The sequence below is a fragment of the Erithacus rubecula genome (assembly GCF_903797595.1).
Source record: "Erithacus rubecula genome assembly, chromosome: 19".
NCBI classification, from domain to species: domain Eukaryota; kingdom Metazoa; phylum Chordata; class Aves; order Passeriformes; family Muscicapidae; genus Erithacus; species Erithacus rubecula.
The window spans coordinates 2,240,568-2,266,293 of record NC_136671.1 but is presented as its reverse complement, the minus strand read 5'-3'; the positions used below and the strand labels follow the sequence as shown (position 1 = coordinate 2,266,293).

The 25,726-nt window shown below is 41.6% G+C and overlaps 1 protein-coding gene across 3 annotated transcripts; it reads right to left on the bottom strand.

Moving 5' to 3' along the window:
- Window positions 1-366: 366 nt before the first annotated feature.
- On the bottom strand, window positions 367-25,714 carry MED15 (mediator complex subunit 15). 3 transcript variants are annotated; one of them, XM_079322798.1, is made up of 18 exons: window positions 25,508-25,714; window positions 20,836-20,923; window positions 19,612-19,663; window positions 19,067-19,096; window positions 17,983-18,198; window positions 17,185-17,450; window positions 16,073-16,456; window positions 14,935-15,030; window positions 10,029-10,148; window positions 5,359-5,501; window positions 4,938-5,065; window positions 3,922-4,056; window positions 3,446-3,509; window positions 3,222-3,288; window positions 2,625-2,785; window positions 2,282-2,448; window positions 2,046-2,144; window positions 367-1,898 (listed from the first exon to the last, which is right to left on the bottom strand). In XM_079322798.1, the coding sequence occupies exons 1-18, from the start codon at window positions 25,573-25,575 to the stop codon at window positions 1,765-1,767; spliced, it is 2,418 nt and encodes an 805-aa protein (XP_079178924.1). In that variant the 5' UTR covers window positions 25,576-25,714; the 3' UTR covers window positions 367-1,764. The 3 variants fall into 3 exon arrangements, with proteins under 3 accessions (XP_079178924.1, XP_079178926.1, XP_079178925.1); XM_079322800.1 differs by having other exon boundaries at window positions 367-1,901; window positions 25,508-25,645; XM_079322799.1 differs by lacking the exon at window positions 10,029-10,148 and having other exon boundaries at window positions 367-1,901; window positions 25,508-25,645.
- Window positions 25,715-25,726: the final 12 nt, after the last annotated feature.

Here is a 25,726-nt window from a genome sequence, read left to right as displayed (position 1 = left end):
ATGGAGTTTTATAAACATTGATATGGCCTTGTAGAGATAATCAATGTAAATTTTATTTTTATAAAAGTGTTCCTGTAGACTCTAGTAAATATGCTGTTTGGGTTTGTTTTTTTTGAGGGTGGGGAGAACAAGCCATGAGTATTTATAAAGCTGCAGTCATGCCACAGGTAGATCCATCACCAACCTCCTGCCCAGTTCTTCCAGTTCACTAAGGCCAGGAAGGATGTGGTGCATGATATACAGAGCCATTCATGATTCTGTCCCCTTACCTTCAAAGCCTTGAGTTTTCCCTTACCACAGAACACAGTAACCTTCATCCCACAGTGTCTTAACAGGGGAAGAGCAGTACAATGCTGGCATCCAACACAGGAATAATAATAAATTTATTACAGTAGAAACAAACAGATAATGTATTAGCTCATGTACAAAATACTGACAGCACTCTGCTGCCTCAGTCAGTGCTTACTAAGTACCCACATTTAAAAACATCCTAAAACTGATGACACCACATGGATTTACAGAGGTCATAGGATTTTCTTGACACTATGGTAAGAGAGCCCAGCTACTCTTTAGGGTTTGTTGCACAATACAGAGAGAGATGGGGCCAGGATATAATTGGAACATCTGATATTTGAAATTTTCCTGCACCAGGAACTTAAGAAGGAGCAACTTAGACACATGGAGAAATATGAAAAATACATTTAAATTAGAGTTACCTGTGGTAAATGTTTTCATTCAAAGTGCCAACAATAAGGCAGCTGCTGCCTGACTTGAGTGCCCATCACTGTTCAAGGCACTATGGATTAGTTGTCAGTTCTACTCCTGAGATGATGTTTTTTGCCTTCTTTGTTTAAACAAACTCATGTAGTATAGAAACATTTTCAGTGCACTGCATTAACTCTCACTGGAAGCCAGATGCCTCAGAAAGTCTCTTAGAAGAAGAAATGTAGCTACAAACCTGCTGCTTTGATTTGTGTCACTTTATACTTTTATCCTGGTGGTTTCCCCATCTTTACACACATTTACTGAATTTATAGAGGATGTCAGTGTGCACTTCAGCATCTCTTCTTTCTTATCAGCCTTTCTCTTGGAGTGAGAAATATGATCCATGCTAACCAAAAACCCTTTATACAAAGTTGCATTTAAAATAAGCCATAAAATACATTTTTTTGTTCTGTTTGGTTCCACATTCCCACTCCCAAGTATAATTATCAGATTTACCCCACATATTTGAGGGATGCCTTAAAAGGATGTAATTTATCCTATATCTGGGCAAAATTAATAGTCAAAAAGACTTCCTGCACCCACTGGGAAGTTTGCAAGCACATTCGAGTTGCAGCTCATTTATTTCTGGGGCAATATCAGGTCACAAAACATACAGTGTGAAAGAAATACTGGCACTGAGCAAATTTTGAAGCAAATTAGGACATTTTTCCCTACCCCCCTCTTATACCAGACTCCCTGATGGAAGTCCACAAATAATTTCTTCTCTAAGAAGACAATAAAAACTCATCCTAAATACAGTCTTGAGAACCATATATACACATTTTGTATATCTGAAAATGCTGGCAGAAGTCCACAGAGGCAGAAGACAGAAAGCATGAAAGCTAAGTCTAACATCAGGTTCTCTACTGAACCTGCCAACCTAGAAACAAAACAACATAAGGCTGCTTTCTTCTGTAGTAACCCCCACAGTGTGGTTTTCCAGTGGCTTGGGCCAGCTGTTGAGAACTTTTGTGGCTTGATGATGGAAGAGGTGAGGTGTTATGCAGCAGAGAGACAGGCCTGACGGATGCTTTGTGCCCAGGTGTTCAGGAGAGCTGTGACTGAATGCTTGTCTGGCAGCTGCAGTAATTTTGAAGTCATGTATCTATACACTGACTGCAAAAAGGGATTGGCTGCTGGAGAAAAAAGAGAGAACAGATAAAGGGAGTTGTCATAAAAATCATATCAAAAATGTAAAAGTAAAAGAACATTAGGTGTTCACACTTCCCCACTACTCCTGATTCACGTGCCCAACAAATGCCATGGCAGCATCTTCATACCATACTGTCTGGGGTTCTTTATCCACAGAGGGCTCTGATCTGGATAGTCTGCTGGGACACTGAGCTGGAGTGGTGGGACATTTGGAAGATTCTTGTCATCTAAAAGGCAAACACACTCCCATCAGAACAGAGCATTTCTTGCCAGACAGGAGCCTTTTTGTGCATAATTGAGGTTGATTTCCAGCCTGTGAACCCTAAGGAGGAAACAGACTGCCCACCTCCCCCTTCCTTCTTACCTAGCTTGCATATGAGATGAACTGTGCCATTATTACTGCAGTGAGAAGGGTCCAGATTCACCAGGAATTTAGGATTTAATCTTGCAACTTCTCCTTGCAAGACATTTGGTATGGTCTGTCTTTCATCCTCTTCATATTTCCTCTTTCGAGGGGAAGCAATGGGAGCCCTGTGTGAGACACACCCACAGAAAGACCAGGTGAAAATATTTCACAGGTGAAAAAAGAAAAGCTACAGCTCACCCCCACCCCCAAAGCCATCTGAACAACTGCCCCAGAGGCATTTAGCTGGAGCAGGGGCTCGTGGCAGCAGCAGCAGCAGCAGCAGCAGCAGCAGTGTACGTACGTGATGGGCTGGCCGTGAATGGCCGTCATGGCCGGCACGAAGGTGCGGTACAGGGAATGGTTGAACACCGGCGAGCGGATGTTGGCCAGAACAGCATCCAGAAGGGGCTGGCACAAGTACTGCTGCTTGGTGGGGGGCACTGGGGGAGGTGGTGGAGTAGGCTGAAACACAACAGAAGCCCTTCTTCCTTTAATCATCACCAAAAATAGAAATATCTGCTGTTGATTCTGAAAAATTTTGTAGCAGTGAATTTCCAATGCAAACGATTCTCAAAGCTGTATAGAGTAACATTAAAGGAGGAAGTAAAGCAAAAATAAAATCCATATGCAGTGTAGGAAGGCTGTCCTGAAATCAGCCACAGTCCAAAGAAAGAATTACTCAAGTCTTGGCACAAAGCACAAGAAATTGAAAGTTCACTTAAAAGATACATACAGGTGACTCACATGAAATAAATACTTGCCCATTTTTTCCTGTTTTCTTATTTTGTCCAAATTATCTGAAGTTTTAAGAGCCTGAGTAATAAAAACTGCAAAAATGATCCTGCCAAGTCTTGAGACCTTTTGTTGCTTATCTCTGCTGGCACAAAGCATTACATACCACAGCCATATCATTTTTCAGCTTCTCCAGAGCAATTTCACATTTCTGCAGTGTCTTCAGGGGGCACCTGTGGAAGAGCAGAAATTTCATCCACATCAGCAAGAACCAAATGGGCACCTGAAGCTGAAGTGTTCCTGCTGAGCCCTAGAGCAGCCTCAATGGCAACAGGGCTGGGTGCTAAACAAGAGATTTCTGAACAGCTGGGAAAAGTGGAGGAAAGTTACCGTTTGGAAGGGTCAGTCAGGATATCTAAGAGACTCTTCATTTTACTCAGGTCCTTCTTCCTGTCTGAAACAGTAAGAGAAACACAAGCACTGACTACAAGAATAGCTTCCATTCTTGCAGACAGAAGTACAGCATGCTGTCAAAAATGAAAACATGAGCCAGTACTAAAGAAAGTAGTGAAGATTAAAAGACCTTTCATCTAGTCCTAAGTATAACCAAAGCATAAACTCTGTGTTTCAAAACCATCAGAAGTAAAAAAAAAAAAAACAGAACAAAACATTATGAGAATCTAAGGATAAGGATTTTGCCCACTCCTCACTAAAATCTTTAGTTAGAAGCAAGAAAGAACAGCTAACTTTGTCTGAGATTTTTAATCCCTGGAAAAGAAGTCACCACAAAAGACAAAGTATTATTTCTTTCAGCAGGTAAGAGAGATGGCATAGATAAATGCCTGGCCAAATACAGGAAACCTCACCTTCATTTTTATCTATCTTGTTGATCATCCTCCGGAGTGGCTCAATGTATTTTGATAGTTGTTTGAGTTTTTCCAGATACTGTTGCTCCTCTGACTGCCCAGAACTGGCTGGACTCATGACAGAATTTGGATTTCCTGGCAAAAAAGGAATTCTGTGTGTCACAGGGTGATAAAAGATACTGCAAAACATTATTCTCACATTTCAGAATCTTGATCTGAAATGTGGCACTCTAAAATGTAGCTCCTGCCAAATATCCAAATCCACAACTGGATGCCCTCCATAGTTTAAGTGCTTGCCCAATCCTCTAGTTTTTGTGTAGAAAGAACATGTTCTATGGGCAGAACATCAATTCCCACTTAATACAGTTTTTTCTGCAAAGTTCCCAAGTTCCATATACCCATTTTCTAGGTCTTTATTTTCCCTTCACTCTGATGCCTTAAACACAATAAATTCACAGCAGTTATTGTTAAGTGGGTCCTTTCCTATCTGCAAAACACACAACACTGGTGTGAGAAGAAGCCAGTTTGTTATCTCCATTCACAGCATCACAAACTGCTTATCCTGGCTGGGAGGGAAGTGCAAAGTGCCAGAGTACACTGGGAAGGTGTTGTGGAGCAAAGCAATCCCTGCTGCTGGGATTAAGTGGTTATGTCCTTTACAACTGCACAGTGTCACTGAGGCTTCCTTCCTGTTGGAACTAAGGAATCATCATGGCTCTATAAACTTGCTTCATTAAATTAAGTATCATTCTTTTTTTTCAAAGATTGGGGAAGTTAGAAAAACCCATTCCATAGTTCAGTGATGAGAAGAGAGGTTTCAGTTGATGTTGATTAGGGAATCCAGGCAGTTGGGTTATGTGGTGTAGGTGACATGTTCACTATCTGCAGTGCCAGCTGCCAGGTAGAGCTCTTGGAAGTTTACACTGTTCCAAAAATAACAGGTTTCCCAGGAACAGCTACAGCTCCCAAAGCACAGCCCAAGCCATGGTGTGCAGTACAGCTGTCAGATCTCTCACCTGGAGTGTTTAAAGGACCTGGGGATGGCACACTGAAGTTCTGAGGTGTTCGTGCAGCTGCTGGGCTCTGTGATGGTTGTGGAGATGGACTGGGGAGAAAACTGCTGGGTGATGGAGCAGGGCCAGAGCTGAAAAACAACCACAAAATGAAACCTGCCAGAATCTGCCAAGAAAGGAACATCAGCCTGTAAGCAGATATGGTTTTAGTATCATTATGGCACTCTGTAGTTCTGCCTTGGTGAGATTTCATACACAGATTCTTTATGTAAAATGTGAGTTTTCAGAGTGAATTCAACACCATCTCACCTCTGCAGCCAGTGGAGTTGGTATTAACATTCATTCACTTCAGTAAGGTTATTGAATGCTCCTGAAAACCTCACACTTATGAACAGAGGTGCTCAGAAGCTGCAGTGTGGCTCACCTGACATTTGAGTTTGGCTGAGAAGTTGGCTGGCCTGGCTGAGGAGATGGCTGTGGCTGTGGTGGGGGAGGCATGGACTGGGGTGTCTGAGCTTGCTGGACTGGAGATGGGGATGACATCATGGTAATATTGTTCTGGCTGACCTGGAATGTGGGAAAAGGTACCATCAATAACAACAAAAAGGAGCAGAGGATGGGAACCTAACTAAAAGGTTTTACCTGTGGAGAGAAGTGTATCCTCAGGCCTACAAGAAATGAAAGCATTAGTTTCCTTTTCCCCCATAAGGACATTCCCACCTGTACCACTCTTGAAGCTCTCAGGGCAGTAAATCTTATCAACTTCAGTAGAAACAACCATTAAAACTGCACATAACTTGAATTAACTGTATAATAATTATTTTTCACTGCCCAAACCATCATGTTGCAATTAAAATGTTGGAAGTGCCACATGAAAAACCTGTACTTCATTAGAACAGGAAGCAAAGACATTTCCCACTTAATAATTAAGAGTCAAAACCCCCTCCTTATTTAGACATTTTAATTATAGTCTTCAAAGGTCTGTCAGATTCAACTGCAGCTTTTCAGCTGGTTTTCTTTAGGAAGAAGGAATAAAAAATTAGGTAAGCCAAATCAACATCTCATTTAAATACTGAGTTCTGAAAATCTGTGTGGAGACAGAAACTCCAAACTGAAGGGCTGGGTGGGAAAAAAACTGAAGTAACGTTCTGGGGTTTGGAGAATGATGAGCTGAGCCTAAAGGACAAAAAGGCAAGTCAGAGCATTTCCAGAACAGCACCAAACTCTGGGTAACAACTAAGTCTATTCTGTACACTCTACAATGCCAGATGAACACTAAATTTGAGCAATTTCTCACATTTGTTCTAATATACAATTTTTCCCCTTAATCACTTAAACCCAAACAAGAAAACCTGTGCAATGGCAGAGCCATGGGATAGCAATGCACTTATTAAGTGATCATGTTTAAGGCACATGCAGAGTTGCTATGACTTGAGGCTATAAATAAGTACATACAAAGGTAAGTGGAATTAACCTGCAGAGGCAATATATTGTGGCTTATTAACCCATGTGTCCATTCTGCAAGTCACTAATTAGCAATCTTGAATTAACAACTCTTCCTCCCAGTCTAAATCATTTTTAAGCAAAGGTTCCAGTAAATCCACAAGTCCCAGGCACATCAGAGGCACTGCAAACTGCTGCTGCTTGTTAAATATCCATCTAAATAATCCAACTGTATGCAGAGGACATGGTATTTAGCACATTGAGAAGTACTGCATTGTCTACTTTTGCATGGACACACTGACTACAACAAGACATGCTTTGTTTGGGAAATCACATTGCAGGGTCATACCCCCCAAAAAAGGGCACAAACAATCCCCAGCTCAGTGTAAAACTACTAAGCTTGAAGAGACAAGTTTATCTCCCATTACAGAATAGTTCAAAATCAAATGCAGCCTCACATACAATAATTTTTTTTTCCACTCTTCAGTAGCCCCAGTACCTTTGCAACCTCTCACACACAGCTAATACATAGAACAAGTGAGGCTGAAATTATACAGCATCTTCCCCTTCTCCATAATCAACAATTCCTGAGCCTGTGCTTACTGGATTCCAAAGGAGGTGCATTCTTTAACAGCATGTCTCTCCTCAACAGCTGGAAAAGCAGAGATTGCCTCCTGCAGATGCAGGCAGCTCACCAGTTTGGAAGGAAACTAGGATGGGCACTGCAAAAAGCATTCTCTGATTCTTCACAAGTCTATTTCGTGTGCTATTAACCAGCAAGTGATTTAGAACTTATCCATATGGATACTGCACCATTTTCCATCAATTCCACCTGGAGTGGTTCATCAATTCCTGAAAATCAGGCCCCTGTTAAGTGTCTTAAGTTGGCTGAGAAAATGACTTCTGAACACTAAATCCTTGTGTTTTGGGAAGAAAGGAAGGAGAATGATTTCATTAGGTTTTCTTCCAGATTTAAGTTTCTGTGTGTAATTCAGCACCAAGGACATTACTGACATTAATTTATAAATGCTGCAGAAAAATTAAGAAAAGGATATGCAGCATTTACTGTGCACATAACTGGATGAATTTAATTTTTTTGCACTCCCCCTCTTCATTGAAATACTTGCACAGGCAAACAATTTCTTCCTTTCCAGGCTTGCTCTCTTCATTTCAGAACAGCAAAAGCCAGTGTCTAACAGAAAGCAAAATGGTGATGTTTTCAAAAATATGCATTCAGAAGTCTGCAATTCTGAAGTTATTGCCTTGGTTTTCTCTGACAGCAGTTCATTTGCTACATAATTATTTCTGATGCCTTTCTACAGAAGAGATTTAAAGATGATTTCAGATTTAGGTTTCTACATTGTTTGCAGGATACACATTAGGAGTTTAACAATTTAATAAAATTTCAATTTCTAGGGAATGCTCTTTGCAGCTGACTCTGAGTAAAAAGAAGCCTTAAAAAACCCAACCAAATACACCACAAAAATAGCTATGAACCCAAAAGACAAAAAACCTCCTCCCCTCTGGAGCCTTAACTCCATTGAATTCACTCAGCTCCAGAGTTAAGCCATGGTTACTGATCATTTGCATACCCTACATCTTCAACAGATACAAGGAAATCCAACTATATCCTTTTCCACTGAGGGATATGAATTTCTGCACATAAAAGGATGTACAAGGACAGCTACTACAGCCCACTGAGCATGAATTTGCTCTGTGACTCTGCAGTGACCTGATCGTGACACCATACTCTAATTTTCTGAAGTCTTGCCCAAAAGGTATTTAGGCTTGAATGATAAGTTTGTATTTACATTCACTAAATCAAAGCTATTCTTAGTGTTCAGAGCACACTGTCCTGGAAGACAAACCCAGTTATCAGTTCTAACTCCAGTTTGCTGAGTCTCAGGCACAGAACAGCACTCAGGAGATGAGGCTGCTAAGGGCTCTCAGTTCTCTCTTGCAAATCAAAACACCAGGTGATTGTGGAATAAAACCTTCTATCAGTAATTTTTTGTTTTGTTTGCAAAGACTGTAAGAAGCAAAAAACCCCAACCAAACAAATAAACTCACTGGAGAATCAAATTAGTCTTGTGGTACAAAGGCCAGACTGTTTTGTCATATGGGATAAAAATAAATACTACAAGGTATTGATATCACTATCGCAGAAAATACACCCTGAGCTACCTATCACCACATCCTAATGGATTTTAATACTACAGTCAAGGAGAGGACAAGCTCTTAAATGAGTGATTCATAACCACATACCTGCTACAGCCCTTAGCTCCTTCTGTGAACAGCTGCAAGGGCTCTGATGACAAGGAAGTTACACCCCACAGACAATAGCAGTTTAGCATTTTATAAGATTAAGAGCTGTAAAAGACAACATTTCTAATTTCTAATCTACCTAGAACCTGAACAAAATATTTTGGCAGACAATACTAGAGATTCATGCTGGTGCAGAGCTGTCAGGTGTATGGCAGGTCAGACATCCAGAACATGTTTCCAGACACCAGTAAGCCTCACTCACTCACCCAGCACCTGCTCCTGAGCCATTTTCAATCACTGCTCATGAAAAATTTCTCTTCTGCTGCTTTGACCAGTTGTTCAGCCTTCTACATCACTTTCACAATCCTTGGCATGCTACTGAAAACACTCCTGCTGAGCAGTTCCCTTGGTGTCAGAAATCAAAGCTCCTCAGTAACAATGACAGTGCTGAAAGATCAATTATTGCACTGAATGCTTGAACTAGGAGTCTTTTGGTACTAAATAGAAGCAAATCTAATATTTAAATACCCATGGGAAAGCCTCAGATACTGTGGATATTTCAGATGGGAGATGATTATCTCAGTATCTATTAGCTGCTACAGTGACCAGAACACAAAGTAAATTCCCCTCTGACCCCACAGCTATGGCTGTCCTGGATTGGAATGACCATTCATCTTCAAGCAAAAATCACAACACATGTCTTTGCTAGGGCTGCAGAATCTTTCTGGTCACTGTCACTACCTTTGCCAACTCCTGAGAAGAAATGAAGTGCTCTGACCTCATGCCTTTTCCAGCAACAGCTGGACAAGAGCTGCCAGCTTGCCTACACAGGCTCTTCTCTGATACAGGTACAAGTGGAATCCTTCTGGCAGCTCCTCCTACACAACCATGAAAGAAAAGAACAGCTCAAGTTTCTCTGGGTCCCTGGTACCATGCCAAGAAGTTGCTCAAACTAAAATGAGTCAAGTTTACTAATAACACAAGAAGCACCTGTACAGAGCATGAACAGACACCAAGCACAGTCCTGGACTCAACTTAGCCAGGTTATGCTGCAGTGCTGACTTGCAGCACTCAGAAATGCACACTCGTGGAGTGTGGACCTTTATTTTGAGACTTGAAACAATTCTGAACATGGAAAAGTTTTAAATGTTAAAATAAAGATCTAGCACACTTTAAAAATGCTTTATTTGATATCCCAAGCTCTCAGAAAACCTATAAAAAATGAAAAAGGATCCATAAACAACACAACCTAAACAGACCAACAGCCTGAGTAACACCAGCAAGTTCACTGTTTGATGCAAAAGGTGCTCTTGCTGGGAAGGCAGAGCCCCAGGCAGTGAAGCTTTGCACAGTTGCTGAGACAATGTGCTGTGACCCAGTAAATACCTGTGGCATTTGCTGTCCGCCCAAGGGCACGGAGCTTGGTGCTGTAGCAGACACCGCGGTGGAGGGCGGGAACCGTGGTCTGATTTGCATCCCACCTCGGGCCATAGGTGCGGTGATCATCTTTGAGGACAGAGGGACAACAGACAAAAGTAATCGCAAAACAAGAAATGCAGTGCACTGGCAGGATGAGAAGCACATGCAGCCTCCAGGAACCGGGCAGGGGGAGCATGAAGGGCAGGTTAGTGAGCTTTTCTCTAAAGGTGAACCTAAGGGGCTGCCTTGCAAATCCAACTCCTTATACTCCTGTTTCAGAGAGCACCTATGAACTCCTGCATCCTGAGAGAGCTGATAGGCACACTCAGATTCATGTGTCATCTCCACAAAGGGCCTTTCCTGGATTTCTCCTGACAAGCTGAAGTTCTAAATTCTATCTCTAACCCTTAACTCTAACCCTTAGCTCTAGCCAATATGCTAAGACTGCTGTCAGGAACACTCCATACAAGCAGCTCTGTCATGTCCCAGGTTTCTGATGTGCTTTCCTCTACTGTGGGCTCTCAGGGTTTAGCAGAGTTGGCCAATGCCCCCTCTGTTCCAGCACATTTTGTCAGACAGCTCAGCAGCAGCTGTCAGTACAGTGCTCCACAGTGAGCAGATTTCACACCAGCCTAACCTGTACAGTACAACAATGCCAAAGATAACAAAAAGGGCTTCCAGGTTTGAAAAATCTATTTCCTTTCTTTTATAACCCAAAGGTATATACAGTCAAATACACCTTCTTAATTACTGTAATTTTGAGAAATACCTATTCCTCTACTGCTAAGCCATGCTAAATTATTCTGAGTCCATGATCTTGCTCAAGCCTATTCATTCTTTTTGATTCTCTAGTTGTATAGAATGAGCACACTCTAAAGTACAATCATTTAGGGTAAATGATAAAGGTTAGCATTAGAATCAATTTTTATTTTGAAACAGTATTAGGGCTATGCAGTGTCCAAAAGTACCTGTCAGAATCATCAGCCTGCATGAGCCACACAGATTTAATTTTTTATACCTGCATAACCCTCTAATACTTAAAATTTAATATTACACCAAATACTGAGAATTTACAGCATGTAAATTCTACATGTAAATTTACAGCATGTAACACATACAGCATGTATCTTTGGCAGTATTCAGGCAGCTTTGGCAGATTCACTTTTCAGTAAAAGAGCTTCTGTTTGGGATTTCAACTATCTACAGTAAAGTTCTCTGGGCTACCTTTCTTTCCTAGCCTACACAATCCTAACTAACCTAAGAGATAATGTAGTCTCCTTCCTGTAAATGATTTGGGGCACTCCTGCTTGATGTTTATGTAAATGGACTGAAGCAGCCAGCAACACATCTCTAGAAAGTCAAAGAATGCATGTGCTTACAATTGTTAAAAATAAATAAAATTAAATACAACATAGCAAGACTGAAAAAGGAAAGCAATAACTGATAAAAGAAATAGTGTCAAATTCAGCACAGCTGTTAGTTGACAACATCAGAGCAATGCAGTCCCTTTCCATCCAGGCAGAGAGGGATGGTCAGAGACAGGATTTCAGAAGGGAACAAATGAGAGCCTCAGACATCACACACACATGCACACGTGCACACACAGCATGCACAGCACACACAACAACCCAGCACTGCCACAAAGCACAGGATGCTACAAAGTGCACTGAAGAGCTACAGTATCAACATGAGAGCTGGTGAAGCAACATAACCCTAACAAAACCAAAAAAAAAAGGGGAAATTGCTGGGGGAGGGGTGGGTGGGGAGAAATACCCTTTCAGGAACAATCACCCCATCTTAGACCCTGGTGAATGCACACACATCTCTGGGGTGTGTGGAATCCCAGGCATGTTATGGTGACCCACATGTCCCATCTTGGCCATGGTTCTGAAGCCACACCACTAAAGTGGGAAGATTTAGATTGCTTTCACTGAGGCAAAGGAAATTAGAAGAGTTTTCACAGGTTAAGTGTCTGGCAAACCACTGAAACCAGCATGACAAACTCCAATTCAAAGGCTTTCAGCTGTTTGTAGAATTGTGGTTGGTCAAACAAGTGCATACAATTTTGGGTTAGGGTTTTTGTTTTGTTTTGGTTTTTTTTTGAAATGTGTTCTTTGGAAAGGAAATACATGTCTAAAATATCACCAATTCCACTCTCTTAACAAAAGTAATTTATTTTCCCCCATTCTCCAGCTCATTTATATTTACAAATCCCGTGACCCTTTGACAAAGGAGTCAGGAAAGGGGGTTCCAAAGCAATATGTCCATAAAGGAGAACACAACCAGAAATGCTTAAGTATTTCTGGAAAAGATTTTAACAGAACACATATCTTCCTCCACAAGTGAAACTGATTCTTACAAGGTAAAATTACAGACCCTGTTAATTGAGATAAATCAGACAGCAGGAAGGCAATATCCCTCCAGACAAGCTACAAACCCCATTATTTGATAAAAATGAAGTGGAATAGAACAAATAGAATCCAGAACCTGTAACTTTCTTTTATCCAACATCCAAACATTCAGCATTCCATAAATACACAGCTTCTGGTGAGCACATGTATGTACAGGGCCACTGCCAGTGAACTAAAGGCAGCTCAGATTTTTCAACCAGCATCAGCCACTCTGCATTCTGAGCATCTGAAGGAATTGCACCACAACAGTGAATTAACTTTACTAATATTGAACTGCAGTTGATTACAGATCTTTTTCCTGGGTGCTGCAAGCATTTTGTGTAGCATGGACACTGCTATGAGTTTCCCTGTGAGCTACATGCTCACAAGGACTAGGACAGGGTAACATTGACCCCTGTGGTGTCTTTGTAACTTCAGGCAACTCCTCACATGAATCCAGGTTTAAACCTGAGACTGCTTTTACTTTTATGTAGGAAGCATTTACAGAAACTTCATGGAAAAGGGAAAATGCAGACATAGCAAGCAAAATTCCCAGTTTGAAAGCCCTTAAAGGTTAAATTTAAATGTAGCAAGCAAAGATTAGAATAGGGTTTGTTTACAAAAAAAGCTTCCCTGAACCAAATAAAGCAATCAAGGCAGATTTATTAAAAATGCTGATGCTACTGAAAAAGGTACTAAATATAAAGCAAAAATCTGGTCTTAAAAGAGACTTCTTAGAAAGAAAGTCCTTATACACTCTCAACACTGAAGCTGCATTGTAATATCATATACAGCCACAATCTTAAAAGTATTATATACAGAAAATATTTAGACAAGTACAAGAAACCCATTTAGTTACTGGACCTCATAGTGGTAGGTGAATTGTAGTAGACTCATATTGCAATGGCATGAACATAAGTGGAGTAAAGCCCTTATGTGGAATATTCCAAACTCCATATGTGGTAGATAAAGAGCAAAATAAAGTTTACTACACAGGACTGGATAAAGCTGCAATGCAAAACTGGATGTCAACCATGTTATCACCCAAAGCTTTTCAAATGCACTGTGCTGTTAAGCCACTGGCACATGAAGTCACTATAGGGGCAAGAATTAAGTTAATTCTACACAAACACAATCCACCTGCTTCAGAGTTGAAAATAGCACCACTAAAGTTAGTAACAGGAAAAACTGTCAGTTAGCCTAAGTTCCTGAAGCTCCCACCTGGAAATTATTTAAAAAACAAACAAGTTTTAATTCACATGTCAACTGTAGGAAGAGAATTCTGCATTGCTGCCAGTACTGTCCCTACTGTACTTACCATTGCTCTTTTACATCCTGTGTTACACTGACACAAGCCAAAGGAGCAATTCAGAAACAGAGCTTGGCCACAACTACAAGGATGTGGCCATGTGAGAGTTACCATGGAACAGGACACTATCCCAGATCCAAGCCTGGGAGATATACATTGAATAAGCAATTGCTATCACAGTCCATGTAAAAAACTTCTGACTGAATAAATAAAATTACTTGTGCACTGAATGGAAATGGTGCTTGAAAAACATGGAATGTCTGGGTATACAAAAAGAATTCTGCCATTAGTCCTAGTCAGCCTCATTTCATTTGTCTGCCTCCCTCTACAGAGTGGTGACATTTGTACTTACCCATGTCTGTAAAATACCTCAGAATGAAAGACTATAGAGGTAAGTCACAAAAGACTTCCATATTCTTGTGGAAAATGGGATAAGAGGTTCAGCTCTAGCCATTCCCCAGTTTTTTTCCCATGTCTCCTTCATACCAGACACACATCAAGAAACAACCACTGGGGCTGCAGGTGCATTGCAGCATAAAAAAACCATGTTAGACAACAAGCTTTCACCCAGCACTTTGCTCTTTTTAATGTAACTCTGCACTTGTGACACACGCCATTTGTTCTTCACAATCCACATCCAGAACAAGAGCATCTAGATCTACTGCCCATTTCACTCAGAAAAAGAATGAAAGATGAAAGGATTGAAAGGGGAGTGCAGAGAGATTTCATAGTCTGTACTATTTTTTTATAGCCAATACATGAAGATGGAAGGTAAATCACATGTGATTAAAGATAGCAGGCAAAGATTCACAGTACAGAAATCAGTTTACACAACAAAGCAGTCACCTAAGAGAGTTCAATGAAAAAAGAGGTACCAACAGTCAGACTTGTAGTGTGCCCACAGGAGACTGTCTTATTCATCTGCATTCCTGTGTCATACAGGCAACACTCGTTCCTACTTGGGACACAGAGCATGCACAGAGAGGTTGGCAATGAAATCCTGCCTCTGACTCCAGGCAAAGGAGAAACAGCAGAGAAGACCAAATCCCCTTTAGAGAGAGGATGACCAGTGTCAGACCCCATCAGAAACCACCAGAAACCCAACTCCATGCTCATCTCTGGCATGCACTTGCCACAGGCCTGTGACCTGTGCCACTGGCCCCTGAGCCCTTACCTGCCCTGAGGCTCCCATCTGAGCAGCCTGGGCCTGAGCTGCTTGCACTGCTGCTGCTGCCTGCTGCTGCTGCTGCTGGACCAGCTGAGCTCTTACCTACAGGGTGAGAACAAAACCCAAAGTGAGCATACTTACCTGAGTAGGGCATGACACCTCTGTATCAACTGCATTGACTGTGCTCATTAAAAGAGAGCTGGAGACAACACCAGCCTCACAAACTAAAGGCTTTGAGGTTTTTGTGAAAACAAGTTCCCATGTTCAAAACATTTAGAATAGTTTTCCCACAGACTGCACACCCAATTCAACAACTTCTTGCCTCTGTTATTAGATCTTATATATAAAAATAATAGATACTTTAATTTTTTGTAAGCCTACCAGCACTGCCAATGTTTATACATTCATTACATCTGTCAGTGTGACAATCATGGCATTTAACTACTCCTAGTTAGCTGGTAGGAGCACAAAGTGGAGGTTATCAACTCATCCATTTCCAAAGTGTGGCTGACACTCCATTCCTCCCCTGTAAGTTCCAAAGAAAAACTTTGGCTCAACAGCAACCTATGGAGCCCAGATAAAAATGACTGCAACACTTCAAAAAGTTGCACCATTTAGAATATAACCCAGCAAGAGATTTAACAGAGTAAAACTAGTGTTTTGCCCATCTTCTCTTCAAGGCAGGAATAATGAGAATGTTAAATAAACTGTGACCAAAACCTCCCAACATGGCAGCAGAAGCAAATTCAGTATGGTGAGAGCTAACACTGGCTGCAGTCTAAAACACTTCAAAGTACTTGCTCATATTCTAGAACAGCAAACAGCACAGAGGCAATTTTTCTTTAACCAGGGTATGTTTCTTTTTCATTTTTACTTCTCCATTCAAGAGTGAGACAATAAATTATTTTTAAATATTAGCTGCACTAATGGTTTTCACAGATTTCCAGAATTCCTTAGGTACAAAGTTGTTCTCTACCAGCAGGCCCAGATATAAACCTTTAAACACCCTGTCATAACTTGCTAACTGCAGAGCTCTTGATAAGTTATGGTTTTCCTATTTCACCATTAGGAAAAATCAGATATTTTTTTTTATTTCTCTAGGTGGCCTTAATGAATCAGCAATCAGCTGGTCACTGGCCCTTACCTGCATAGCTTTTAACTGCTGTGGTGTGAGAGTAACAGGCATAACCTGACCAGGAATCTGTCCTGAGATTGCCTGAGGCTGAGACACCATGGGCTGGGGCTGAGGCTGGGATTGTGGTGGAAGTTGAGACTGTTGTGCCTGAGCAACCTGTTGCTGTTGTTGCTGCTGCTGCTGTTGCTGCTGCTGTTGCTGCTGCATCTGTTGCATCTGCTGTTGCATGACTTGTTGAGGTGGCTGCTGCTGTATCTGCTGTTGTGGTATCTGCTGCTGCTGTTGCTGCTGCTGCTGTTGCTGCTGCTGCTGTGCCTGCATGACCTGTGCTGCCTGCAGCTGCTGCATTTGAGCAATGCGCTGGAGCTGCTGCTGCTGCTGTTGCTGCTGCATCTGAGAAGCAGGAAAAGCCAGGATGTCAAAGCTTCCAGCAATGTGACAGCAGACTTACTTTCACAAAAGTAAACAGAATCCTAATAATCAGATTGATGTTTTAAGCCCAAGCTTTTTATCCACTCATCCCTTGTATATCTCAACCCTAAATGGTGCCATAGCCTGTATTTCCACATTATAAGCTTTCCTGTAACTTTTAAAAGCAAAGATAAGCTCCATCAGCTTCTCCTGTACAAATGGGCTCAGACAGCTTTTCGAATATAATTATCCTTTACCAAAAACTGCACAAGAATATGAAAGCTGAAGTTCCCTCACCTGCTTTTCTACCTAAGAGTTATATCTATATCTATACACATGTATATACACACACATCTTTTAAACTGGCAACACATTATTCACAAAATGACAAAAGTCACTATTGCTAGAGTAATTCAAGTGCTGTTATTCCATTTCTGTCAGAATGAAAGACAATCCTGACATTTATAAAAAGAAAGAGACAATGATTTTAATTCCCTATTGCTATGACAGAAGCAAGCAACAAAACATCTGTGAAGCCTTTCCTCTAGCATGTAATATACTGCCGTCAGTTAACTTGCCAGTCTAACCTGAATCCCTACTCTAAAGTGGAAATCTGTTAGAAACAGGCAGAGCTGATACTTCCACACAAGCCAAGCCCACCTGACAAGTAACCCATCACCACATTTGCCATCATAGCTGTTTGTCATCACCTGCTGTTGGTTTTGCTGCTGCTGCATCTGCAGTTTCAGCATGTGCTGCTGCTGCTGCTGGACAGCCTGCAACTGCTGCTGTTGCTGCTGCTGCTGCTGTACCACTGCAGCAGCTGCTGCCTGCTGCTGCTGCACTTGGAACTGCTGCTGCATGGCTGACTGCTGGGCCTGGAACTGCTGCTGCTGCTGCAGGGCCACCTGCTGCTGCTGGAATTGCTGCTGCTGCTGCTGTTGCTGCTGGGCTATCTGCTGAAGCTGAAGCTGGGCTAAAGAGAAGACAGATTGCACTTAAAACACAATACCCAAATAATCTGAGATTAATTAACATCATTTCTTAGCTGTATATACTTTTGCTTCTTCAGATGGATGGGACACATTAACAGCAGAAATAATTACACTTTGTACTACCAACTTATAATTCACTCTGCCTCTATTGAGTCAGCAACCTAAGTAAAGAGAGTAAAAATGTGCAAGAAGAAATGTGCACAGAGGTCACCAGCAGGAAGCACAGTACCATGGAAAACATAGGTGAGCTCTACAAAAACAGTGTTCTGAAGCTGCCATGATGAAAGCAGAATTTGCTCATATGACAGCTACACTTTGGTGGCTATACTAAGGAAGACACTTATTCAATTATTCAATTAGGTAGCAGTATTTGAAATCAATTCTTTCCCCAGTTCACTTGGCTGATTTAGCCAGATGTATGACATCTCTTCAGCACCTTTTCCTTGGGGAAAGGATTTCTTACTGAAAAGCTGATCTAACAACTTCAGTGGTTGAAGCAAACTGAACACTTACTCTGCTGAGTAGCTGTAGAGACACCAGGCATCCCATGAGGGGCCATTGCTGAGGTTCCAGGGGGCTGCTGCTGCCCTGGGAGGCTCATCTGCTGTGCCATAGGACCAAGGCCTGTCATGGCAGCCATGGGTGCTCCCTGAGCTCGGGAAGCCATGCCCATCCCAGGGGCCCCTGCTGTGGGACCCCCTGTCAGATTCTGCAGGGCATTCATGGGATCTGCAAAGGAAACAGACAATGATGTGCAGCCAGCCATGCAGAATCCTCTGCTCTCCATCCTCCACTCTCTGATCTGGCAACTTCAGACCATCACTAGGTCCAATACTGTGGGCAACTCAGATTCACTGCCCTGCCTGTGAAACAAGGCTTCCAGCACATCTCTGCCTCTCTGTAAACAGAGATGATTGAAAGTGCTCCAGTGTGAAGTTCCTTACAGATTTTAAATACATCACAGAAAAGGAACTCATTAGCTATCTCCAATGTCAAAACAAGCTGCCAACAAAACTCCATGAAGATATAAAGCTCTTAACTCCCAAAACCACGAGAGTCCCACTGTGGATCTTCCTCCTCAAGTCAGAGAAGCAATGCTCAGACTAGAGGATATATTTTGCCATACAATGTCCCTCAGACCCACTGCAGTGACAATTAGCACAGAGGCACAAGCCAGGATCAGATCTAAGCTCACCAAATGGCACCACAAATATCTCTGTCTCTGGTGCAACAACTGAGGAAGCCACAGCTCCAGGAAACAGGCAGGAACCTGGGCTGTTCAGCAGATTATTTTCAGTCACTCTTGTGATTTCATGCATCTTAGTGCTAACAAAAGTACAAACAGGGCAACAAACAAGCCTGTTGTGTTACATCCAGAGCACTGGCCAAGTCTGTCACCCTCTCTGAACAATTGTCACCTGTCACTGAACAACTCCAGGACTGTCATGCCTCCCTTTCTCTACTCCAGCAGCATTTAATATCCCACCTAGGGACACACAGATGCTTTATTCTTAGTACACCACAGCCCTGATTTCTGTTCTATTTAGAAATGGAAAGTACAGGGGAAGGAAGAAAACAACAGAAAAGGAACTCTTACCACTGACTGAAGCTTGAGATTTCTTATTGTCTGCAAAAGTAAAAACAATTAATCATCTTTGCTAATATTGTCACATTGACCCTTTGGGTATACTCTACAAGAAACATTAATATCATAATTAAATAAATAAATAAATGAAAATCACTATCTGCTCTCTAATACATGTACTAGCTCTAATAAAATACAATAACCTAAGCCAATTTAATAATCAGAATGCTATATAAAAATGGAAAGAAGGCAAAGATACAGGAAAATTAAGAAGGAAGAAAAGTAGCAAGGTTAAATAATTTCTCAAAAACTTTTCAATTATTGATGATGTGTAAAAGAAACAGTATTTATAAATTAGGTATGCATACTACAGGAAGATTTCTAAAGTAACTTGTTAATCACACAAAGAAGCCCTAGATTTATGTTTTGATTTTTTGGGGTTTTTTTGGGGGGAGTTTTGTTTTTGTTTTGGTTTTTTTGGTTTTTTGGTTTTTTTTAATGAGGATTCAATGAGTAATCATGATTGAGAAGAAAACCAAAACTAAAAAATTACTTACGAATATCTCTGAAATGGATAATAAGTCTGGCCACAAGAGAAAGGTATTCCTCCTAGAGGTGAAAAATGAGTATTTTACCATAAGAAATGAAAACAGAATAACCATTGCTTCTGGTTCTTCAGTACTCTTCCTAACATACTGGATTTTACTTTACAATGTGTGGGGGCTTTTCAGGGCATTCACTTCCAAGAAACAGGCTGTTTGTTAACTAGGAATATTTTTACTAATTTGTCATTGTGGTTGATGGTACAAGAATGCCAAGAAACCACAAAATTCACAGGAAAGAACTTCCCTGACAGCCACACTAACAGAACCACAATTTACAAACATTATAAACCAACTGCTATATTTTCCACTTCTTATCCACTATAATTCCTTTTTCAGGAGGACAGAACCTGCTTACTTGGCACAATGAATTATTTAAGTCCTTGAATTCTGTCACATTTGTACTACAGTAACTCTTTTTAAAGCTAAATTCATATTACAAATACAAGAAAACTAATAACTTGGAAAACTAACATGACAGAAGTGTCAGAAGTGAAAAGACAAATATTCTTCAAAATATTTTCTTAGTGTGCTTCATAATTTGTAGGAAATTGCAGAGGGCTGGAGGGCTGAGACAGCCTTCCTGCCCATGAAACAACTCAGCAGGGAGGATGCCAGCAGCAGTTGCAGATTTGTGACATCAGCATTGTAACTTTTTCACCAAAGACAAGTTCTATTTCAAACATGGCTCATTTGGAGACAGCAACAGTATCCAATTTCTCATAACACAGCTCCAGGAAAGAAGTTTAGAATTTCCTAAGAGTCCAGAACTGTACATTATAGCCAGGCTTTCACAGAGACCATGGCTCTTCCCTTGGGGTTATTCTTGACAGAGCCTTTTCATTGATATCCTAAATTTTTCTGACCACCCAACTGGAATGGTGCTACACTGTAGATGAAAGAAATTCTATGCAATTCACTACACACAAATACTCAGTTAAGAAAAGTGTGGTTCCATATGTGCATCAAACACTGCAGCATCAGCAAAGTTACCTTGCACTAAGTCCATCTACTGGATGCAGAACTTCTTGCTTCCCCTCAAGGTAAAAGAAGCAGCACATATAAATTTAAAATTTCAAACTACTCTGTATTCTTAAGTCCACTGGCTTTGCTATTTCTCCAGTTTGCTACAAACTTCTTTTGACACTCAATAACTTCTGGAAGCAAATAGAGATTTACCCTTGTTTTGGCCTTCATAAACACATGGCTCTCCATATCTTTGCTAGATTTATTATGAGCCACACCAGCTTTCCTCATAGCTTCATCACTGAAAAAAAAAAGGAAAAAACAAGGTTGGGTATTAATTGAGGGCATTGCAAAATAATTCCTGCAGTTAGAAAGGTCTTCTCTCATTTATAGATTAAAAAAAACAAAAACCCAAATATCCACCAGGACAAAAAAACCCAAACCAAACCACCACCACATTTTACTGAAAACTGCCACCCTTTTAAGTTTCTTCAAATAATGGAGAAAAAAGTCAACTAATTTCTAAAAGGCAACACAAATATTCTTTGCAGAAATTCAAGACCAACTGCTAAACGAGTCATTATTTTACTGCCTGATGTATTATTTTGACAAAATACCAGGACTTGTTTATTTGAGCAAAGCTGAATGACAGGATTAATGTAATCCATGTTTGGCAAACAATGAGATTGAGCTTCCCAGCATCAGGATTTTCCAAAAGAATTCTCTAAACATAAGGTGGAAGAATAAAACCAAACAAAACAAGGTTGCCTAAAGGCACAGAGGCTTAAGCAGAGGGTGAGGACAATGAGTGGGAGCATTGCTGAGGGACAGAGGAGGGCAGATTCACCAATTCAACCATGGAACATGAAAAAAAAGACATCCTAAATCGAGGAGTTCAGCCAGGTGAAGCCCTCCTCCAATCCTCCAGGCATTGTCATTCTCAGGAACTTCCCTGCAAAACCTGTTTTTTTTTAAAAACAGCCTGGCAGTTACAGTCCAAATTCCATAGACAAGTGATCAGGAAATGCTTTCACTTTGTAATTAACATCTCAGAAAGTTATTTCTCAGTGACTGCCATTGCATGAGCAGCTACCCTCTAATACCCATCAGGGCAGTGACCCCTGGAAGTTTCAGCCACTCTGAAGAGGCACTACTGGTTTTTTCCCCTGAATTTCCACCACTTCCCATGCAACAGGAATGGTGCTTGCACCAAAGTAAATTGGTTCAGCTTTGGGAATTAACTCAGTGAGAGTCTCAGAAGAGAAGAGCAGATGCTACAACCTTAAAATGCAGGAGCTCAGGCTGCCACAACTCACACCCTTACGTGGCAAACCAGCAGCTCTCAGCTAAACTGCTGCAGCCTTTAACACAAACACAGTGGAACCTCATGGGAACCTGTTTGTGGGGTCTGGCAGCCACCAAAACAATGCTGCTTCTATATGAAGTTTACTCAAACTGAGGCAGAATCTGAACATAATGCACAGTGAGTATTCCTCCATGGGCAAACAAGCCTTGAAGTGAACTGCTCACAAAGGAGCTCTGCTGTGGAGGAAGAAGATAAATCCAATTCTCTATGAACAAGTCCCTTTTTTCACATTTTCTTTTATGGAAAGGCTGCCTCTAAATCCACACAACTCTGAATCCTCCTTAACTTTCCAGTCCCAGTTCAATGGCAATGCCCTTCATGTTGAGAGTACTGAAAACTGAGCAGACAAAAAGAGAAGACAAAGATTGCACAGAGAGGCAAATAAAGAAAGTAACATGTAAGTGGCACTTAGGGGATGTGATAGAGACAGTGATCAATATGGAATCAGGAGCTTGAAAAAATCCAGAGCAAAGAAATTATCTGCTTTTATATGGATCACTTCCTCTTGACAATATAGAACATGAAAGATCTATTATTGTGACTATATCTGCATTACTGAAAAAGCCACTCCAAGCTCTCCATGTGCTATCTGTTAGCATTCCAATAAAGATTTAGACTAGGAAGAAACAAAAACAAACAATTTGTTCCTTGTTTACATATTTAACTGCAATCAATATAAAAACAATTACATTAAAAGACTAGGGAATTCAGCTAGAAAAGAGTCATAGCTTTAGCACAGAGCACATTCCTTGCAGAACACTCAACTCTACAAAACTTTAGAACTAGATGGTACCAATCAATTCAACCTTCATCTGCCTTCTAAGCACCTAGTAAATGTATCATTAATAAATGTGCACTAAAATTGTGCATTTCTATTTCATGCAGAACACTCAGAGTTGTGGTTTCACAAGATGAAGCATTCATCAACATCAGCTTCAGGAATTCCCCCTCCAGTCTCAAGAATCTTGTTTCCAGCCCAAATATGTGCAACCTCTCACTCAGGCTAACTGGTCTAACAGAAAAATCTTGCAGAACATGTTCTGCCTCTAAACTGCCCCAGCTCCCCAGCAGTCCCCACCATGACTGTGAATCAGGACAAGGCAGCTCAACTCGAGTCACATCCCATTCCCACACTCAGCACAATTCTAACACAGCCTCAAAGCAGCTCAGGGCAGGAACAGGACACAACCACAGACTGAGTTTAGAGCCCAGACCAGGCCTGTCCTTCAGGCAACACCAACATCTACAAACATATTAAGAAAAGGCCTTTAAGAAAAGGGAGAGTCCCAAGGCATCAGTGTGTACTGGCTCTGGTAAGGGCCACAATAAAATGGTGCCCTGCAAGCAGAAGTGTATTTCCACAGCCCCACATCACTGGTGACTCCTGAACACCCTGGGAGCAGCCAAAGGTGGTTCTCAGCCCCAGCCATTGGAGCTCAGGCTTCCTCAGTCTTGCAGCAGTTTGGAAGTTCTGCTTAGGCCTGCAGTCACACAGAACCCAGTGCTGCAAGAGGCTTCTCAGGACATCAAAAGCACTATTCCCAAAAATGTCCACAACCCAGTCATGCACATGGAGCACTGACACGTTCCTCAGGACACCCACTGCCCACACTGAAATGGTCATTCACAAAACACAGGTCCTGGAAAACAAAGGCAAAACCCAGAAAACTTAAATTCAGTGTTGTAATGAAAACCCAAGTATGGAACTGCCACAAACTGAGACAGGTACATCCAGCAACAAAGAGGCACTGAGAATGAGTTATGTGAATGGTTTCATGCTTTTAATGTTCAACACCAAGTGTTAACATTCATGCTGACAAATCTCACTTCTTGGTTGCAGGGTGAACTGGAAGATACACACACATTTAAGATTGTATTTCCCTAACTGCTCAGAACAACCTTCCTACAAATTATAAAAACTTTCAAGATGATTCACCAGATATTTAATTACCTCTCTCTTCCACCTACTGGATCAGCCTCTAATAACAAAACTGAGAGCTTCTGGAAAGAAATAGGAACTTGTTGCATACAGAGCTCAAGCTTTTTAGCAAGTACATTGCTTTTATTTCTCATTCAACAAACTCTGCTTCTGGCTAACTTCAACTTACTCCAAGTGGCAAATGAAACCAGGCCAGGCTGTTTTCAGATATCTAACACATAATAACTGCTTTAAAAATCTTCTACAGTCACTGTAATGACTCATCCCAGTCAGCCCAGTAACAGTTTTGCTTGCCTTCTAAATGAGGCCATGAATACAAATATCTGATCCACACTGTAAAACTGCATGGAGTGCAAGGAAGTGACAAAAAAAGACTCACTACACCTGTAATAAAAAACACATGAATCATAGAGACATCTGTGCACTTGTGTAAAACAAAATAAACAGAGGGCATTTATTACAAGTTTAGGATTACTGCCATCTCTTCATTTGGCATTAATCTTAAAGATTTCTTGGTCACTAGTAGCAATTTTTTAATCCTTGTTGCACATTTCCATTGAAACATTTATGAGCATTGTTTGCTGCTCAGAGAGCAGCATCCCAGTTTGCAGGGCAAATACAAACTCCAAGGTTTATTGTGTTGGGTTTGCATGTTTATTTCCTAAAAGCTACTCTGCATTTGAGGGTACTTTTGCTTGTTTGTTTTGACAAAGCAGCAGAAGAACAGGAGAAGTAGTAAGGGAATAATCTAACAAGATTAATGACTTTATTAATGACTTTACAGAATGTTTAGGAAGTGAAACATCCATTGTGAGCAGCAAGAGAACCTGCATGGCTCTGACAGGCAAACATCATCATATTACTTCAATGAATGCACCAACAGTTTAATTCTGGAAATTCTTACACAGCATCCTAATTGTAGTAAACCCACAAACACTCAAACTACTTATATGTCATTAAATATTTCAGATATTGATATTGATTGTTAAAATCAACAAGGGAACATCAAGCCTCCCAAGTATACATGGGTTAGCACTCCAACATTACTTTAGAAACAACGAACAGTGCTTTCACCTCTGTGCTCACCACCTCGCACAGGGGAGGAGAGCCTTCCAAAAATAGAAGAAGCCTGCAGAGCAGCAAAGAATTCAAGGAAAGCAATTGTTTCACAAAGGAAAACTGAAAAGGCAATAAGTTGAACTTCACATTAAATCATCAGCTTTATTTCATATTTGCCCCCAAAAGGCAGATGTAAGCCCAGAGCAGTGATTTTCATAGGGCTGAATATGCCAAATTTCACATCATCACGCACACTGACAAAATCAAAGCCCTAAAACAGACGGTGTCAAGCAGGTTAAGAAGCCGGTATTGCTGGAGAAAAGGAAAGCGAAAGAGAAGGAGGGTCGGGAAAATTAAGTCAAAGAACAGTCGCGGTTACCCCCGGACAGGCTGTGAGCAAATGCCGGTCAGGAGGCCCCCGAGCAGAGCGAACAGCGGGGATGGGCAGGAGCCCGGCCGCCAGCGGAGCCGGGACACGGCCGCGCGGCCTACCCAGCGCTGGGCCCGCGCCCCTCACTCACATCTGGCTGACGAGCTTCTGGCGGAAGTTGGTGCTGCGCCAGTCGGTCTCGGGCCCGGTCACGTCCATGGCCGCCACCGGAGCGCGCCGCCGCCTCCCGCCGCTGCCCCGGGCCTCCCTCCGCCGCGGAACCGCCGCGCCGCCGCTTCCGCCGCGAGGGATCGCGGGAAATGGAGTCCCGGCGTGAGCACAGCCGACTCTCGCGGGATCTGCCTGCTCG

Excerpts from the sequence above, each read along its gene's own strand:
- MED15 (XM_079322800.1), bottom strand. The coding sequence starts at position 25,575 with ATGGACGTGACCGGGCCCGAGACCGACTGGCGCAGCACCAACTTCCGC. Across the intron at positions 3,510-3,921 it reads CAAGATAGATAAAAATGAAG|ACAGGAAGAAGGACCTGAGT; the intron begins GTGAGGTTTCCT and ends TTACTGTTTCAG. Across the intron at positions 2,786-3,221 it reads TGAAAAATGATATGGCTGTG|CCTACTCCACCACCTCCCCC; the intron begins GTATGTAATGCT and ends GTTGTGTTTCAG.